Below are 19,126 nucleotides of genomic sequence, written 5' to 3'. Positions count from 1 at the left end.
ACTTTTTGCAAGAATAAATCATTCATTGCTGTTTAAAAAAAACTTTGCTCTACATGTAGTGTTAACCTTTGATGATGACAATTACATTTTTTTTTATTATTATTATTTTTTATGGAGAAATACATTTAACATCTTACACAGAAATTGGGTCTCAAAATCAAGGAATTTAGAAGTGAAGTTCCTGTAGGGACTCAAATATGTCATTTATTGCTTGGATGAAGATGTCATTTAGTGCAAACTAGGGCACAATCATGCAGGTATGTCACTGATCCACCCACCGTCGTACTCCTGTAGCAGCTCTACGGCTGTGAGCAGCACCGCTCTGTCCTGAGGGTCTCTGATGTTTAGCTCATCCAGGTCCTCCTCCTCCAGCAGCTTGAACGTGTCTAAGTCCTCGTAGCCATTGAAGAGGAAGGTGGGAAGATGTTCCTGCACTAAACATTATCATTTCACAGCCATGTTTTCAAATAACTGAAAATCTTTTACTTTAATCTTCTTTTTAAAAAACTAGAGTTGGAACTTCCAGAATATTTAGTACCTGTTAAATTATGGTCCCAATAAAGTCTCGACTGAAGCATGTCCACGACCACAAATATGAATATTATTAAAACAGCCACATTGCCTGATGACAAATAGGAAGGAGTAATTAATGTATGTACAGTCAGAATTCCAGTGAAATGTCTTTACTGTATACATATTTTTTCTATATACAAACCATTGTCACATATAGAAAAAAAGTGTAGATAAACTACGTCAACTAATAAAGAATGACTTGCTCCAGAGCGTTGGCATTAGATGCCAAATACATTTTATTTCTCTTATTTTGCTACATTCCTTGACATTTTTGACATTTCATGTTTTATACTTTTTAATTTTTTGTAATTCAAATGTAGTTTTTGTTGCTACGTATTTTATTTTTGTCTTAACAAATAAAGTCGTATTGGACTGGATTGGAAAGACATTGCAGGAGTAGTTTGAGGGAGTTTGTTGTGTCTCTGCAACATCTCCTGATTGGCTGCAGGGTTACTTATGTTTATAATGGCCTCTAGGTTCCTAGGTTCCCAAGTGGGAAACGCAAATTGTCATAGGGGGTATGTGAATAAAAAAAAAAAAAAAAAAAAAAATGGAAACTAGAATATAAATCGACCAGCAGTCAGGAGCCTCCATGCTTTGCCACAAATTACACATTAGCTGATGTAAGACAACCCATGGTTACAGAATATTATTATTATTAAATTTATTATTATATATTATATATTATTATTATTATTATTATATATTATTCAGAGACACATTTCACTGTAGGGCTACATTGTTTATGACATTACATCAGTGGTTCCCAACTTTTTTGGGTTGTGACCCCATTTTAATCTCCAGAGACTTTTTTCTTTCTTTCTAGAATTAGCTTTTGATAATGTTTGTTTGTTTTTTATTCTGCAATTTATTTTGAACTAGATTTATATTTGAGAAAGTGAAAGTATAGAATACAGTTTAAGATTGTTGTGTGATGTTAAAATTTGAAAAATAATAATTAAAACATTTTTAAAAATACATTGATATTTAGCTTTGTTTTTTTTATTATTACAAACTATTGGACTTTTCAGGGGACCCCATTTGAATTCCAGGCGACCCCACATGGGGTCCTGACCCCAAGGTTGGAAAAAAACTGCATTTCATTATTATAATTTTTAAGTGTGCAGAAGTAGGGGCTACATGGCTTAAGATTACATGTCTGAAGGGGTACGGGACTGTGAAAAGTTTGAGAACCACTGTTGTACATGATTTGTTTAGTTATTAATAAATTGCATCACACAATCAGGAGAAGGAAACCTACTAATCAACTATGGCCAAGTGGAGTCTGTGCCCGAAGCACTGCAGCCTCATCCAGCCATTGAGTTCAGCTGCCAGCTTCATATTTGAGGCATTGTCTGTTGTGATACAGACGAGTTTCTCTTCGTTCAAGTCCCATCGCTTGCCTCAGGCCATCGGCTATATTTTGCCCTGTGTGGTCTTCGGGGTATGTTTCACTGACGTCATTGAGGGAAGTCAGGCTGGCGTTCATGGTGCCTTCTGTCTCTACGTCAGATGTGACCTGGAACATCAGAACAAGAACATGACACACATATAGGGCTGCTCGATTATGGCAAAAATCATAATCACGATTATTTTGATTGATATTGTAATCTCGATTATTAAAGACGATTATTCATTGATTTGTGAAAAAGCATTTATTGAACTTTTAACTCTGGTATTTCTTTTAACACCATAAGCTTGAAGTGAAAAACAAGAAAAATGCAAATAAATAAGATAAAAAATATATTGATAAAATGAATTAAATAATATGTAAAAATAAAAAATAAACACTATCCCAGACTTAAAGTATTATACACTGAAACAAAATTACTTTACCATAAAAAAAATTCCAACTCCAACTATGGTGTAATGCACTTGCTACAACAACCTTACCTAGTACTGCAAAAAACACTGTCGTATTAATCAGTGTATTAACGATATAACAGTTAACAAATTAAAACTATATTTGAGGTAAAGGCACACCCTTTTGGCCAAAATTAGTCTTAACAAGAATAAACGGACTGAATCGCACTCACAAGAAAAATCAGCTGCCAAAACTTATTTTTAAACTCTTTTTAAAAACAAAACAAAAGTAGTTGACACCGAGTCCCATACTCCCTCATCCAGGCTCCCTGCAATCTGACACCTACAACCTCTTAAAGGTTTTTAGCCAGGAACACCAGTCTGTTAACTTGGTCTGGTTTCAGGGATGAGCGCAGGCAGGTGACGACATTACCACCTGTACTGAAAACCCTCTCTGATGAGGCACTTGTGGCTGGAATACAAAGATATTTCCTTGCCAGGTTGGAGAGCCGTGGGTAGAACTTCTGGGATACGTTCCACCACTCTAGTGGGTCCGCCTCAGTGTCCAGTGATCCCTGCCTGAAGGTAGGACTGCAGCTCAAAAGCTATGGCCTTGTCTTGGTCCTGGTTCGATTGCAAAGCAGCGGATCTTGGAGCTGTGCCTTCAATGACCGGCTTGAAGAAGCTGCCCAAGGCTTTCTTCTTTCGTGCACCACCAGCAGCGGTGGCGTCAGTGTCATCAGCAGGAGTCACTGCTCTCTCAGGGGCCTTCTCCTGGGAAAAGGAGGAGGAGAATATTGTGAAGAGAAATGATTAAAATGTTTAATCTGACTAAATGGTTATGGCTATTCACAACTAGAAATAATAAAGTATAACTTAAACAACTTTTGTTTACATTAAATTACATTGTATTTACTGTTGTCATTAGTACCATAGCATTGTTATTATAATTACCATGGCAGCCTTCATCTCAGATGACAGTCTTTCTTCAATTGACCCACGCTTGTCTTCACTCACATATGTGAGCTTGAACCTTGGGTCCAGGGCTGAAGCCATGTCCAACAGCTCTTGTGTTGGTGCATCATCATATTTCTCATTGAGATAGCCCACAATCTTCTTCTTGATACACTTTGCAAGGTCTGTGTCGTCCTCCTGCACAGCCAATATGGATGTGTTGAAAAGGTGGAGAGTTGGCTTGACAAAAGACACACTCACATATTGCTCCCCAGAAAGTGCATCGGTAAATTCAACGAGAGGGCTTAGTGACTTGTTGATGGCCTCCAGTACATCGATGTCCTGCCATGAGGGGGTGAGGTGTCTGTTTCTTGTGTTGTTGTAGAGGACCTCTGCAATGGCCTTCTGCTGCTCTAGGACCCTGCCAATCATAGCCTGCCGAGACCGCCACCTCGTTGGACACTCCGTCGTAAGAGAGTATTCAGGCAAATTCAGCCTCTTCTGTACATCTGTCAGCTAGGGCTGGGCGATATGGCCTTTTATAAATACCGCGATATTTTTAGGCCATGTCACGATACACGATATATATCTCGATATTTTGCATTACCCTTGAATTAACACTTTGATGCACAAAATCACACCAGTATGATGATTCTATATGTCTACATTAAAACATTCTTGATCATACTGCATTGATATATGCCAATTTTAAACTTTCATGCAAAAAAGGGGATATCACAACTAAGTCAAAGTTGACATAACTGTATTTATTAAACAGTGAGTGGCTCAAACATAAAATTGTCAACAGAAAGTGCACGTTCTGTGCAAAATTGTCACAGAGACATTTCAAAACAAGACATTAGTGCAGGATGCAACTCACATGGCATTTCAAAACACAAAATTAAAGTGCACTTTTTGTACATAATGCCACTACAATATTTTAAAACAAATAGTGCCCTTTTGTGCATGTTGTCATTAAGATGACATTTCAAAAAAAAAAAAAAAAAAAAAGTCCGCGAGTTTAACGGTATGGTCATTTTCAACACCGCACAGACTACAAGCTGCGATATATCGAGTATATTCGATATATCGCCCAGCCCTACTGTCAGCTCCCTCTTTTTTTTCCAACTGTAGGAGAAGGCACTGACCAGTTTTTTGCAGACCCCCATTGCACGGCCAATCCTGTGGTCCTTCATTGCATTCTCTAAAATTACAATAAATATAAACATTTATCATCATTACCATCATCATAATCGTCATCAATGTATCAATAGGCTGGGAAATATGAATTATTATTAGGAATTAAATACATTATCATGTGTGTGTGATAGATGGATAGATAGATAGCTAACATGATATATTCTACATCCTAGGTTCCCAAAGTGGGGAACGCAAATTGTCATAGGGGGTATGTGAATAAAAAAAAAAAAAACTAGAATATAAATCGACCAGCAGTCAGGAGCCTCCATGCTTTGCCACAAATCACACATTAGCTGATGTAAGACAACCCATGGTTACAGAATATTATTATTAAATGTGTTGTTGTTGTTGTTGTTGTTGTTGTTGTATATTATTCAGAGACACATTTCACTGTAGGGCTACATTGTTTATGACATTACATCAGTGGTTCCCAACTTTTTTGGGTTGTGACCCCATTTTAATCTCCAGAGACTTTTTTCTTTCTTTCTAGAATTAGCTTTTGATAATGTTTGTTTGTTTTTTATTCTGCAATTTATTTTGAACTAGATTTATATTTGAGAAAGTGAAAGTATAGAATACAGTTTAAGATTGTTGTGTGATGTTAAAATTTGAAAAATAATAATTAAAACATTTTTAAAAATACATTGATATTTAGCTTTGTTTTTTTTTATTATTATAAACTATTAGACTTTTCAGGGGACCCCATTTGAATTCCAGGTGACCCCACATGGGGTCCTGACCCCAAGGTTGGAAAAAAACTGCATTTCATTATTATAATTTTTAAGTGTGCAGAAGTAGGGGCTACATGCCTTAAGATTACATGTCTGAAGGGGTACGGGACTGTGAAAAGTTTGAGAACCACTGTTGTACATGATTTGTTTAATTATTAATAAATTGCATCACACAATCAGGAGAAGGAAACCTACTAATCAACTATGGCCAAGTGGAGTCTGTGCCCGAAGCACTGCAGCCTCATCCAGCCATTGAGTTCAGCTGCCAGCTTCATATTTGAGGCATTGTCTGTTGTGATACAGACGAGTTTCTCTTCTTTAAAGTCCCATGCAGCCATCGCTTGCCTCAGGCCATCGGCTATATTTTGCCCTGTGTGGTCTTCGGGGAAAAAAGCCGTTTGGAGACAATTCGCCTTTATGGTGAAATCCGCGTCAATGTAATGAAGTGTGAGGCTAATATATGGCTCCATGGTGCGGCTCGACCATAGGTCCATTGTGGTGGCAAAATATACTGCTGTTGACACTTCTTTTGCAACTTTTCCACGACATTCGTCATAAAGTGCAGGCAGCGCAATTCTGCTAAAATGGTGACGTGATGGTAACACATACCGCTTGTCCATTGTGTTCATCAGTTTAATGAACCCCGGGTCGTTAACGGTGTTGATAGGGCTCATGTCTTTGGCAATCATGTATGTGACTGCATCAGTTATTTCTTTATGCCTGTGGGAGCTGGGTGGATATGCGGTGGAATTATAAAGCGTGTCCTTAATTAAGGACTGCGTGGCGGTGGCAGGAGTCGAGGAGCTTTTCATTTTTGAGTTTTGTTCCTTCACTGCTTGGTCATATATTATTCTGTGTGTGGACTTTAAATGGTTAAATAAATTGGTTGTGTTTCCTTGAGGTGCAGACACAGTCGCGTGACATATCTTGCACAATATCTTAGTTGGTTCCGAGTCAGACTCCTCGAAACCGAAGTGTTTCCACACCACAGAATTCACTTTTCCTTTCTTCACGACCAAAGGCTCCCTTTCTGCCATCTTCTACCGTTTCCTTCCACAAGTTTTTTCTAAACACTCACTAGCACCTGGGACTGGGAAGGGGCGGGGCGGAGTGCACAGTTGGAAGGGTCGCTGCATTTACCACACAAGACGCGCCGTGCGGGCGGCAGAATGATCGTTTTATAACGATTATCTTGTTTTTGTGATCGAGGGCAGCCGAAATCGAAATTCAATTAATCGCCCAGCCATACACACATATAAAGGAATCCTCAACCCAAATGACAAAGACAACTCAACTGGAAGACTATGATATATAACCTTTACTGCTGCATGGAAAGTTTGGCCTATGGATTGGACCAGTAGTTCCCAAACTTTTCCCAGTCCCGTACTCCATCAGATATTTAACCTGAAGCCCTGTGCCCCCTACTCCTGCACACTTAAACATAATAATGTAATCTCAGATAAAATGTGTAATTTGCTCCATTTATATTCGTTTCAAATTCTTGATTTTAATTCACATACCCCCTATGACACTTGTATCAAACTCAAGGACCAAGGGCCAAATCTGACCCTTTGGAGCATCTAATTCAGCCCGCAGGAGAAAGTAAAAATGACAGAGGAAACATGAATCATTGTGAAAATGAAACTCAACAATATTTGCAGGGCTCACAGGTTACTCGCTGCCTATATCACATGATTGCAGTCATCTTTAAAGTGAAACTGAAAATTTGTACAAAATCCTTACATTTTCCTCAAATTATGACATGATTTCTCTAAATTAATTAGAAATTGGTCACAAAATCAAGCAAATTAAAGTGAAGATCACTTATTGCTTGGATAATACCATTTTTTTTAAAACATATTTTGTATTTAATGTATACGTAGAGGAGGAAACTAGGGCACAATAATGTTGAAATTACTTAACGTTTGCAGTCTTACATTTATATTTATTATGTAGCCTAAAAATTAAATGTATTGTAACAGAACATATGTCCAGGTTTAAAATCTCAGAGAAAAGAATCATAAAGGCATAAAGCTCTGTGAGTTACTTCACTGCTTTATGTCCACATACAGGACAGTTAAAAAACATAATCCAATAAAAAATAAAACGGTCATTTTTATGCTTTTTTTGTGGATTTAAGTGACAAAATGCACTCCACTTTGTAAGGCCCATTAAAGCATGTTTTTAAGAAAATAATTGTTAAGAATTAAAAGGAAAAACTGAAGGATGTGACTGCTGACCTGACTGGAGGACATTTCTGTAGAACTTTCCTCACTCTCTGATGATGATTTAGATTTTTCCACAGTGCTCCTCTTCCGACAACGAAAAACACTCAATACTCTCCTGCAACTCTGTGAACTGAACCCACACAACAAACAGGCTTTCACTCGTTTACCATCTACACCAGGGCTGTCAGACTCATTTCAGTTCAAAGGTCACATTTGGACCAGTTTGATCTGAAGTGGGCCGAACCACAGCATTTGTTAAGAAACATTTTTGGAATTTTTCTTACATCTTTTGTCCCAAGATCTTCATTTTTCTCACCAATTTGTTCTTTTTCTTTACTGCAACCGAACAGAGGAGATTAATAATGTGATCATAACAACAATAAGGATGAAAGAGGACTGTTTAGGTAAACAAGCGGCCAACCTTTTCCTTGGTTTTCATTCTCCATCTAAAAAAAATACAAAGGCTCCACTTAATTAAATTAAGGTAACAATTTGCATCAATCTTTTTAATAAATTTCAACTAAAACTTTTCAGTAAATCCAACAAGACTTTTAATGTTAGAAACTCTGTTATTTAAGGACAACCAACATGATTTACTTCATCCTGCAAACAGTTAAGTAAGCTGAACCAACTTCATTTTAATAAAATGGTTCATGTTAAATTAGTGTTGTGTTCAAGACCACACTATCCGAGACCAAGACTTGCCCGAGACCAGAATGCACCAAGACCAAGACAAGACCAAGACTTTCGGGAGCCGAGACCGAGACAAGCCGAGACCGAGACCAAGACCAAAAACATTTTTTTTTTCCAATTTAAAAAAATCTATAAATCAATAAAATTATGGCAAGGTTCAACAGTTAAATAACATTCTCTCTTTAATTTTAGTTTATTTTAAATACATTTGATGGACAAAAAAGGTGCCTGCAAAAAATTAACTAAAATATTAAAACTGCTACTGATAAATTCACAATTATTCTACATATTTGAAAACAATATTTTTATGTCAGCTGAATGTACAGCAAGTGTTTAAAAGTATTTCTGCCAAGAAATAATGATTCTTGATTCTGATTCTTTGAGTTTTGCAGGTCAACAGGTCACAGATTTCACAAGATATTTTTTTAGTTTGAAAAAGCCTTTAAACAGGCCATTTTTATTTATTCACTTAGTTGATATAGTTTAATTTGGTTGCTGTAACTAGGATATTCAATTAACAAAGGTTTCCAACTGTAACTGTAAAAGTGAAACTTTCTGAAATAAAACTACAAACAAGTTGTCATCAGTCTAAAAAACAAAGAGCTACAGGTAGATGTGAAACTAAATAAAACAAACTCAAACCCTGGAACAGTCATGTGACAAATCAATCAATAGTTCTTGTTGAGAATTATTATTATTCTGGATACAGTGGAAACAGAAACTATAAAAAAATAATTATATTGTGAACCTGTTTATATCGTGGGGAACATATTATATACATAAATGTAATTGGAGTCTAAAGACACACAAAAAACACCACTTTAAAAAGAAAATAGACTAATATAAGACCTCTTTACAGTTATTTGGCTCATTCTGTACTCGTGCAACTCTGCGGCGATGACGTGCTGGTGACGACATAAACCAAGATGGCGGCGGCCCGGACTACAGCCGACATTATGTAATAAAGCCTTAAAAGACATGGATATAATGAAAAGAGTGGATAAACATGCAGACTTTCACACTTACACACACGGACCTCAGTAAACACGGTAAACGGAACAGGCTTCACCGCTCGGCTGGCACTAGGACCCAGAAGCAGAGTAAGTGCGTCCCCTATCCAGCCTTCACAGGCTGTAATATCATCAGTTTATCATTTTACCAGTTATTAGAGCTACTGTCTTTACCAGGGAGATAATATTTATTCATGGTGATTGTTTTCTGGAGTTTTACTGGGATTTTTACCGGTGATTAGTTCATATCTCCCTTGCGCTCCGCGGTCCAAACTGACACCGTAGCCACACACACATATGAGTGTGTCACACACGTATGAGTGTGTCACACACGTATGAGTGTGTCACACACGTCACTCAGTCACATTAAGGAAGGTTGTGGTCATTATACGGGGTGGATTAAATAATGAATAAAGGATTGTTTTATTCCGTTCTTCTCCGTGTTATTATCACATTATAAAAAAGTTTAAAAATAGCAGGAATTAGTGCTGGTCTCGAACGGTCTTGACGGAAAATCCCGAGTCCGAGACAAGACCGAGTCAAAATGCTTCAGAGTCCGAGACAAGACCAAGACCTTTAAAAATTGGTCTCGAGACCGGTTTCGACACCAAGACCGGTCTTGACCACCACAACACTACATGTGACCTAGAATTAGGTTGAAGGGAGGGTGTCTGTATTCATATTGGTCATGGGCTGTCTTCAAAATGGCAAACTTTGCACTATACACTACAAACTCAATGATTGATTTTGGAAAATAATCTAATTTTTTTACTCAATATTGCGATTGCGATTTAATATGCCGTTATTTTTTCAAGGGCCTCTTGTCATGTGTTTTTTAATGAACACAAGCAATAAATCAATCTGTTTCATAATAAACAATTTCAGATTTATTTAAACTTTAAATAAATATAAAATATAATTTTTAAAGCACAGATTACAATAACAAAGCAAACAAATCTGTGGCTTTACCTCTTAAACATATCTAACTAACTTCACGTTTCATGAAACATGGAAACATGTGGACTGTACTTCTTAAACACTGTCTGAAATTAACAAGACATGAAAATAATAATAATTTAAAAAAAATTGCAGCCTTTGCGATTGCATTAGTCTAGTGTTAGCATTCCTCTAACATTTTCACTAACCAAGAATTAGCAATTTCTTTGAAAAAAATAGAAATGGGTTGGAAAAGTTGAAAAGAAAAGTTGAAATGGGTTAATAACGTTGAAATGGGTTGCAAAAAGTTAAAATGGACTGAAAAAGTTCAAAAAGGGGTTGAAAAAGTAGAAAAAAGTTGGAAAAAGGTTGAAAGAAGTTTTAAAATCCCAGTATGAAAGGAAAACCAGTTAGAAGTCCAGTTTATACAGTATTAAGTAGTAAAAAGTTGAAAAAGGTTGAAAAAGCTAAAAAAAAGTTGAAATTGTTGAAATGTGTTAAAATGTGTTGGAAAGGTTGAAAAAAGTTGTAATGGGTTGGGGGTAGTAGCTGAACATGTTAAAGGTTCATTTGAATCAGTTACAAAATGGCTGAAGGGGTTAAAAGTTCCAATAAGTGGAGAAAAGCGCTGGAAGAACATGTAAATCACACAGAAAGGTGGATTTAAAAGATTAAGTCAAAGGTGAAAGGTTAAATAATGGGCTGGAAGATACAAGTTTAATAAAAAAAAAAAAAAAGGCACTGGGAGAACATGTAAATCACACAGAAAGGTGGATTCATCATCAGGGCTGTCAGTTACCTAGTTACCATGGTAACAGCACTAATCACATGCACCTGTGGGGAGAATGTGTGTGCAGGATGACAAGGCAGAAATTAGCCTGTTACAGCCAGGGGGAACCTGTGTAAAACACATCACAACTGGAAAACTGTATAATTTACAGAAAAACTGAGCAGTTTGTGAGAATCACAAGGCTTTAGGCTACAAATGAGTTCAATTTTATGTTTTTAGGACAAAAGATGAGGCCAGGAGGACGAGAGAAAGACCATGGATTTTAAGCAGTGACCTGACGATTCTCCAATGCAAACAAGCCTGTAGATTTGTAGGATTATGTCCACTTCAGGCTTAATAAATCAAAAACTGCTGAACTTATGGCAAAAAAATGTGGTATTGTGAGTGGCTCAACACACATTTCTACTACTTTTGAGAAAATTAGGTCTCTGTGTTCAATATTTTGGAAGTTGTGACAATTTGTTTGCAGATTTTTTAGGATTAAAATAAGGGCTGCTACACTCCACTCTAATTTCAGGAATGTGAAGAGTTGGTGGGTGTGCTTGAAGCTTCATAGGTTTAAAACAGTTAAAGACAAATAAATTGTGAAGATAGAAGTTAAAAGACAACAGATATGTGAACATTTTAGAAGTTGAATGGTTTAAATCGGCTAAAAAATGGCTGAGCAGTGGAACTTCAAATTTGGAGGGTTGAAAGTTGAATTTTCTCAAAAGTGGATGGGAAAATGAATGGGAAAGTGAAAAGTGGAAAAAGTTAAATAGTTTAAAAAGTTACTAAAAAGTTGAAACATAGCAGAAGAGGGAAAAATTAGCTGAACGTTTTTGACACCAAACTTGTTCAAATCGGTTGAAAACTGTTGGAGTTACTTCGATGGCGGAAGAATAACTACTATAATAATAAAGTTTAACGAATACAATAGTGAAGATGCCTCCTGCATCCTCACTAATAATGGCAATAACAAAATAACAAAGATAATCCAGTAACTGTAATACAATAATAAAAACAATAATAAACATAAAATAATAAGGTAATAGCAATATTAATAATAATACAATGAGAATACCAGTAACTATAAGATAAAAGGATAAAAAAAAAAAAGAATAATATAAGAATAACAATCCTACAATACAGTAGTAGTACAATTAGATAGAGCTATAATATTAATAGTGAAAGTAGTAATGGTTATAAAAAATTATAAATAAGAATACAAGAATAGCAATAACAATAATAAAGTAGTAGTACAATTAGATAGAGATATAATATTAATAGTGAAAGTAGTAATGGTTATAAAAAATTATAAATAAGAATACAAGAATAGCAATAACAATAATAAAGTAGTAGTACAATTAGATAGAGATATAATAGTAATAGTTGTAATAATAGTAGCAATAAAATATAGTGAGAATCCAGTAACTATAATACAATAACAAATATTACATAAGGTAATAGCAATGATAATATTATAGTAACTATAAGATAAAATTGTAATTAAGAATATAAAAATAGCAATAACAATAATACAGTAGTAGTACAATTATAAAATAATTATAGCAATAACAAAATACTATAATGAGAATCCAGTAACGATAATACAATAATAAAAAAAATAAACAATGTAAGAAAATGAGGTAATAGCAATAATACAATGAGAATACCAGTAACTATAAGATAAAACAATAATAAGAAACACTAATATGTAGTCACATCATTCATCTCTCCTTCTTTGGATGCAGCGTCTAGGTGTATTACCTCGAGCACCATGTGATAAGCTTTAGCTTAGCTTAGCTTTCTTAACTGCCGACATTAGAACTATGTGCATGTAAACACGGACTTTGGAGGTTTTTCTGCTATAAATGACTTGACTTCTCCAGCGTGTGATGCTCTGCTCCGGAGTAAAAGCCTCACGTGCTTTTGTTTTGCTTATGTGGTGAAAATATGAGCATTTATAATGCTGTGTTCACGGATAAACATGCATGTTTACTTACCAGAATAGTACGTCCAGCAACAATAATCATAGTGGAGCCGTGTTGTGGACCCTTCCGCTCACAAAAACGTTACATTCCTCTGAATGTTTTCTCAGCACAGCCTCCGTCCACAGTCGTGGAGACGAAGGAGGAAGTGAGTTTGTGACCCGAGATTTAAAGGAAGTTCGGAATCACGGGAATAATATTAAATAACCATGCAATATTAACTTAAATGACTTTTAGCGGTACAAAAACGTTTTTAATATTGACCCTTTTTTTTTTTTTTTTTTTGTTAACCCAAACAAACTGCGACACGGTGACATCATGAACATATTATTGCTGAGCAGTTTTGAAAGGCATCACATACACACCCATCACATCCAGGCTGCTGATGAATCTTCCTAACTAAATACTTTCAATGTTTGAAATGACATGGTGAAATGGTGTGTCATGAAAATACACAGTCACTAAGCTAGCTTCACTTTATTATCTAATATCTAATACAGTTGCCCTAAGCCGTTCACCATCTACGACCGCTTTTTTCTATCCGAAGAATCCGTGCACCCTTCATTCTTTGGTTATTTCGTTTTAAAACCAAATCAAAATGACAAATAAACAGTGTGGTTATTTTGTTTTTCTGATTTAAAACCAAAACAGAAATACAGAAAAACCAGATTCCGAGGCCAATCTGCTCTATTTGAGTCCACAAACAAATCATAGCATAGTTATGTTTTAAATGACGCTAAACAAAAACTCTCTTTTTTCTTTAAATCCTAAATCAAGTTTTCACGATGAGTCTCTTGCATAATCGATGACTTTGTAAATGTAAATTATTTTGAGGGGGGAAAAAAAAAAAAAAAAACCTGTGAAAAAAGTAAAAATTACTTAACTAAATAATGGATGGATAAGTCTACTAAAACAACAACAAAAATGTGTTGACTAGAATATACTTTTAATCCACTTTATTTATTTGCACTTTCCTGTTGTCAGAAGGAGGAAACTAAGACTAAGTTGTAGTTTAAAGTAGTGAACATATATATGTATATATTGTACTTGTTGATGGTCTCCTAAATGTACATATTGAATGAGCACTGCTGTGTTCTGACCTGTAGATGGCAGCAGAGATTCAGGGTTAGCTTCACTTCTCCAACCTGCTTATCCTCAGTCACGATGCTCATTGTTGATAACTCTAATCATTGCTCTCACATCAGTCACAGGTAATTAATGCATCGTATCCATGGTGATACAGCTGTTTTGATGTTGAGGCCTGCAGATAGGAGCATATGGACGTCTTAGGAACACTTTGCATTGAACAAATTTAGCTTTAATTTAAATGCAAAATGATCCTAGTTCAGTTTTCTTATTTTTGGTGTGTAAATGTAGCCTCTGTTTTCCATACTTTATGCTCTCTCTCTGTTTTTCATCCACACGTGCCAAATGCTCAGCAATCCATGTCAACTATAGATGGCCAATATAATTAGCCCACCGATATTATCGGCTGATATTAGCAACAAAATATAATCACGTTTGACATTAGTATCTTTTTTTTCTCACCGATATTGAAAAACCGATATGTGCTGTGGTTTCAGACAATATAATAAAAACCAACATTTTCCAAAAATAGTGAATACATTTTGGGTTTTTGTATAGATAATTTATTTGTGAAATAGATCCAGTAGTGCATCATAATAAAAATAGCCTTAACCTGTTACCGTATTTCTATTGAAATTCATATCATGTGACTAGTGTTGTGTTCAAGACCACACTATCCGAGACCAAGAATTGCCCGAGACCAGAATGCACCGAGACCAAGACAAGACCAAGACTTTCGGGAGCCGAGACCGAGACAAGCCGAGACCGAGACCAAGACCAAGACCATAAACATTTTTTTTTTTGCAATTAAAAAAAATCTATAAATAAACAAAAAAGGTGCCTGCAGAAAATTAACTAAAATATTAAAACTACTACTGCTACTGATAAATTCACAATTATTCTACATATTTGAAAACAATATTTTTATGTCAGCTGAATGTACAGCTAGTGTTTAAAAGTATTTCTGCCAAGAAATAATGATTCTTGATTCTGATTCTTTGAGTTTTGCAGGTCAACAGGTCACAGATTTCACAAGATATTTTTTTAGTTTGAAAAAGCCTTTAAACAGGCCATTTTTATTAATTCACTTAGTTGATATAGTTTAATTTGGTTGCTGTAACTAGGATATTAAATTAACAAAGGTTTCCAACTGTAACTGTAAAAGTGAAACTTTCTGAAATAAAACTACAAACAAGTTGTCATCAGTCTAAAAAACAAAGAGCTACAGGTAGATGTGAAACTAAATAAAACAAACTCAAACCCTGGAACAGTCATGTGACAAATCAATCAATAGTTCTTGTTGAGAATTATTATTATTCTGGATACAGTGGAAACAGAAACTATAAAAAATAATTATATTGTGAACCTGTTTATATTGTGGGGAACATATTATGCACAGAAATGTAATTGGAGTCTAAAGACACAAAAAAACCACCACTTTAAAAAGATAATAGACTAATATAAGACCTCTTTACAGTTATTTGGCTCATTCTGTGCTAGTGCAACTCTGCGGCGATGACGCCCTGGTCACGACATAAACCAAGATGGCGGCGGCCCGGACTACAGCCGACATTATGTAATAAAGCCTTAAAAGACATGGATATAATGAAAAGAGTGGATGGACAGAGGCATAAACATGCAGACTTTCAAATGGACTTATTAAACACACACGGACCTCAGTACACACGGTAAACGGACCGCTCCGCGGTCCAAACTGACACCGTAGTCACACACGTATGAGTGTGTCACACACGTATGAGTGTGTCACACACGTATGAGTGTGTCACACACATCACTCAGTCACATTAAGGAAGGTTATGGTCATTATACAGGGTGGATTAAATAATGAATAAAAGATTGTTTTATCCCGTTCTTCTCCGTGTTATTATCACATTATAATAAAGTTTAAAAATAGCAGGAATTAGTGCTGGTCTCGAACGGTCTTGACGGAAAATCCCGAGTCCGGGAAGCCCGAGTCCGAGACAAGACCAAGACCTTTAAAATTTGGTCTCGAGACCAAGACCGGTCTTGACCACCACAACACTACCCGAGGCAATGGATGCAATCATATTTCAGTAGGGATTTGGTGTCTCATATTGTTTGTTGGGACGTGGGGACCTCTGCTGGTCATTTCGGATTATGTTTTTCAAACACGACAGGCCGGCTCAGCAATTTCATGTTAAAAATTAAAAAAACACCTAAACTTGATCTTTATGTAGCTTTTGTAAGGCTTTTAATGATGTATCACTCTCTGTGATAGATCTTGTGCCTGCTTTATATTCTCTCTCCCCGTATGCTTTTATTCTGACACCATCACTTTCGAATGTCGGCTGAAAAAAGCCTGACCACGTGGCCTCGTGTCACGTGACTTCGTTTTTCGTTTCAGAGTTCAGAACGGATAAAGGAAGCAGCTGATTTTCTCTTTTCAATTCTAAACGGGGAAAGGAGAATGGAAAACGGAAACTGCTGTTTTTCAATGTTCAATTGTAAAAGGGAAAAGGAGAAAAGGACACGGGACAATCGAAAAACGGGCCAATTTTGATTTGTTTTATGGTTTTTTGATTAAAACAGTAAAACGGTTTTCTTGTTTTTTGTTTGAAAAGAAGAGGAAGAAAAACGGTTATTTAATTTTGGTTTACAGATGAATTTGGGATTATCCAATTATACCCAGACCCTTTAAGGACCTTACCTTCGTTTTCAAACTGGAAACAGGAGCGAAATGAAGCGTCTTCTCGCGAGATGTCAAGTAAGAGCGAGATTTACGTTCAGCTGATCTACATATATTGTGGATGGGCTTGTTCTCGTTTGAAGCAGCAATCTTTTGGTTTAATGGTCAGATGTTACAGAATAAAAGTATAAATTGTTCATTTTACGGCATGTAGCACCTGTTTTAAAATGTATATGGTTACATTGTAAATGTGTTTGGTTAAATATTATATAGAACAACGTTTATGTTGTGTCATGCTGAGTTATCCTTCCAGTAGTACATAGCCTTCTGTTTGTGCTTGTGGAGATAAATTCCAGAAGATGGCGCTAGTGCAACAATAAGGGCACAAGTTACTAAAAAACCTCATATTGAGTGAAATCGATTTAACACAGATTGTGGTAGTTTCAATAATGATTGGGAATGATCTATGTCTACTGTACACAATTGGCTATTTTTCTGCACAGCAGTGCCCCATGACATGAATGATTCATTCCTGTGCGGAAATTCACTTGTAAATGACAATGTCAGTAAGTGGAAATTGTAGTTTATATAATTCATATTGTATGTAGGCAAACACATAGTGTGGAAAACTGACATTTATAACTGAATTTGTAAAAAAAAAAAAAAAAAAGACAAAGATTTGTAATCTCAGATATAAAGCAACAGGAAGTTGAGATCTGGTTACAAAATAAAAGCACAAAGAGGAAAAGATTTAAACACGACCCTAATCCTGGCCCAGTCAGCATCATCTCATGGTAACAAGATTTCATTTGTTTGTGTGTGTGTGTGTGTGTGTGTGTGTGTGTGTGTGTGTGTGTGTGTGTGTGTGTGTGTGTGTGTGTGTGTGTGTGTGTGTGTGCGTGCGTGTGTGTGTCATTAACAGTTGGAAGGGATTAAATTATGGTCCCAATAAAGTCTCGACTGAAACATGTCCATGACCACAAATGGGAATATTATTAAAACAGCCACACTGCCTGATGACAAATAGGAAGGAGTAATGTATGTACAGTCAGAATTCCAGTGAAATATCTTTATTGTATACATATTTTCTCTATTTACAAACCTTTGTCACATATAGAAAAAAAATATATTGTACAATGATATAAAACCAGTATTAAACACAGCAGGTTACACACAAGTGTATCATCAATCAATCAATCAATCTTTATTTGTATAGCACCAAATCATAACCAATGGTATCTCAAGGCACTTTACAGTAGAGCAGTCTTAAGGACGGACTCTTCATTTTATGGATACACACATATGCATATATACGTATATACACATACATATGTATCCCACACCCAACATGAATTCATCATGGCGGCAAGGAAAACCTTCTGTTAAGCAGCAGGAACCTTGTGTGGATCCCATTCCTATGATGAACAGCCATCCACGTTATGCTGTGTTGGGTGTGTGCAGAGAAAAGGGTGGAGACAGAGCCGCTGAGTCTCTGTAACTCCACACTGAGGATCCCACGGACCTGCAAGACAAAAGCCAGAAGGAGTACAGGAGCAAACACACAAGGGAGTAAGCAGACATAGAGGGAGTGTTTGAAAGAGGAATGGGACCCTCTCCGGTCCCTCTCTAACCTAAATGACCTCTCTCTTAACGCCCTCTCCAACCTCTCTCCAACCGAGCATGCCAGACCCCCCCCCCCGGCAGTCTATGCCTATTGCATCTTAATTATGAGCTATGAGCTGGTTCCTAACTAAAAGCTTTATCAAAGAGGAATGTTTTGAGCCTAACCTTAAAGGTAGAGAGGGTGTCTGCCCCCCGAACCGTGGTTGGTAGATGGTTCCAGAGAAGTGGGGCCTGATAACTGAAAGCTCTTCCTCCTATACTACTTTTAGAGATGAATGGAACAACGAGTAGTCCAGCATTTTGAGAGCGTAGTGTTCTGGGGGGATTGTATGGCACTACAAGCTCCTTGAGATAGACTGGTGCCTGTCCATTTAGGGCTTTATAAGTGAGAAGAAGAATCTTGAATTCTATTCTATATTTTATGGGAAGCCAATGCAGAGAGGCTAATACAGGAGTAATGTGATCTCTTCTCCTAGTTTTAGTCAGTACACGTGCTGCAGCATTTTGAACCAGCTGAAGTGTCTTAAGCGACTTGCTCGGGCAGCCTGCTAAAAGAGAATTACAATAATCCAGTCTAGAGGTAACAAAAGCATGGACTAGTTTTTCGGCGTCGCCCTGAGACAGGATAGATCTGATTTTAGCAATGTTACGGAGATGAAAGAAGGCAGTTCTTGAAGTTTGTTTTATGTGAGAGTTGAAGGATAAGTCCTGATCAAATAGAACCCCAAGGTTTCTAACAGTTGTGCTTTGTGCCAGAGTAATGCCATCTAGGGCAGTTAGGCTAGCATAGGTTTCTCTAAGGTGTCGCGGGCCCAGTACAATGAGCTCAGTCTTGTCTGAGTTGAGAAGAAGAAAATTTTG

The 19,126-nt window shown here is 36.5% G+C and overlaps 1 protein-coding gene across 4 annotated transcripts; it reads right to left on the bottom strand.

Annotated features, from left to right (window-relative positions):
- Window positions 1–205: 205 nt before the first annotated feature.
- LOC114456688 (uncharacterized) lies at window positions 206–13,039 on the bottom strand. 4 transcript variants are annotated; one of them, XM_028438627.1, is made up of 5 exons: window positions 3,331–3,864; window positions 2,874–3,150; window positions 1,835–2,092; window positions 539–622; window positions 206–434 (listed from the first exon to the last, which is right to left on the bottom strand). In XM_028438627.1, exons 1-2 carry the CDS (start codon window positions 3,760–3,762, stop codon window positions 2,935–2,937), a joined length of 648 nt encoding a protein of 215 aa, XP_028294428.1. In that variant the 5' UTR covers window positions 3,763–3,864; the 3' UTR covers window positions 206–434; window positions 539–622; window positions 1,835–2,092; window positions 2,874–2,934. The 4 variants fall into 4 exon arrangements, 2 of the variants coding, with proteins under 2 accessions (XP_028294428.1, XP_028294429.1); XR_003672871.1 differs by lacking the exons at window positions 206–434; window positions 2,874–3,150; window positions 3,331–3,864 and adding exons at window positions 4,479–4,534; window positions 7,502–7,619; window positions 7,774–7,826; XM_028438628.1 differs by lacking the exons at window positions 206–434; window positions 539–622; window positions 2,874–3,150; window positions 3,331–3,864 and adding exons at window positions 7,502–7,619; window positions 7,774–7,825; window positions 7,911–7,935; window positions 12,904–13,039 and having other exon boundaries at window positions 1,585–2,092.
- Between the last annotated feature and the right edge of the window lie 6,087 nt (window positions 13,040–19,126).

Source organism: Gouania willdenowi, chromosome 22 (assembly GCF_900634775.1).
Source record: "Gouania willdenowi chromosome 22, fGouWil2.1, whole genome shotgun sequence".
NCBI lineage: Eukaryota > Metazoa > Chordata > Actinopteri > Blenniiformes > Gobiesocidae > Gouania > Gouania willdenowi.
This window is presented reverse-complemented; position numbering and strand designations above follow the sequence as displayed.

Excerpts from the sequence above, each read along its gene's own strand:
- LOC114456688 (XM_028438627.1), bottom strand. The coding sequence starts at position 3,762 with ATGATTGGCAGGGTCCTAGAGCAGCAGAAGGCCATTGCAGAGGTCCTC. Across the intron at positions 3,151-3,330 it reads CTGAGATGAAGGCTGCCATG|GAGAAGGCCCCTGAGAGAGC; the intron begins GTAATTATAATA and ends TCCTTTTCCCAG.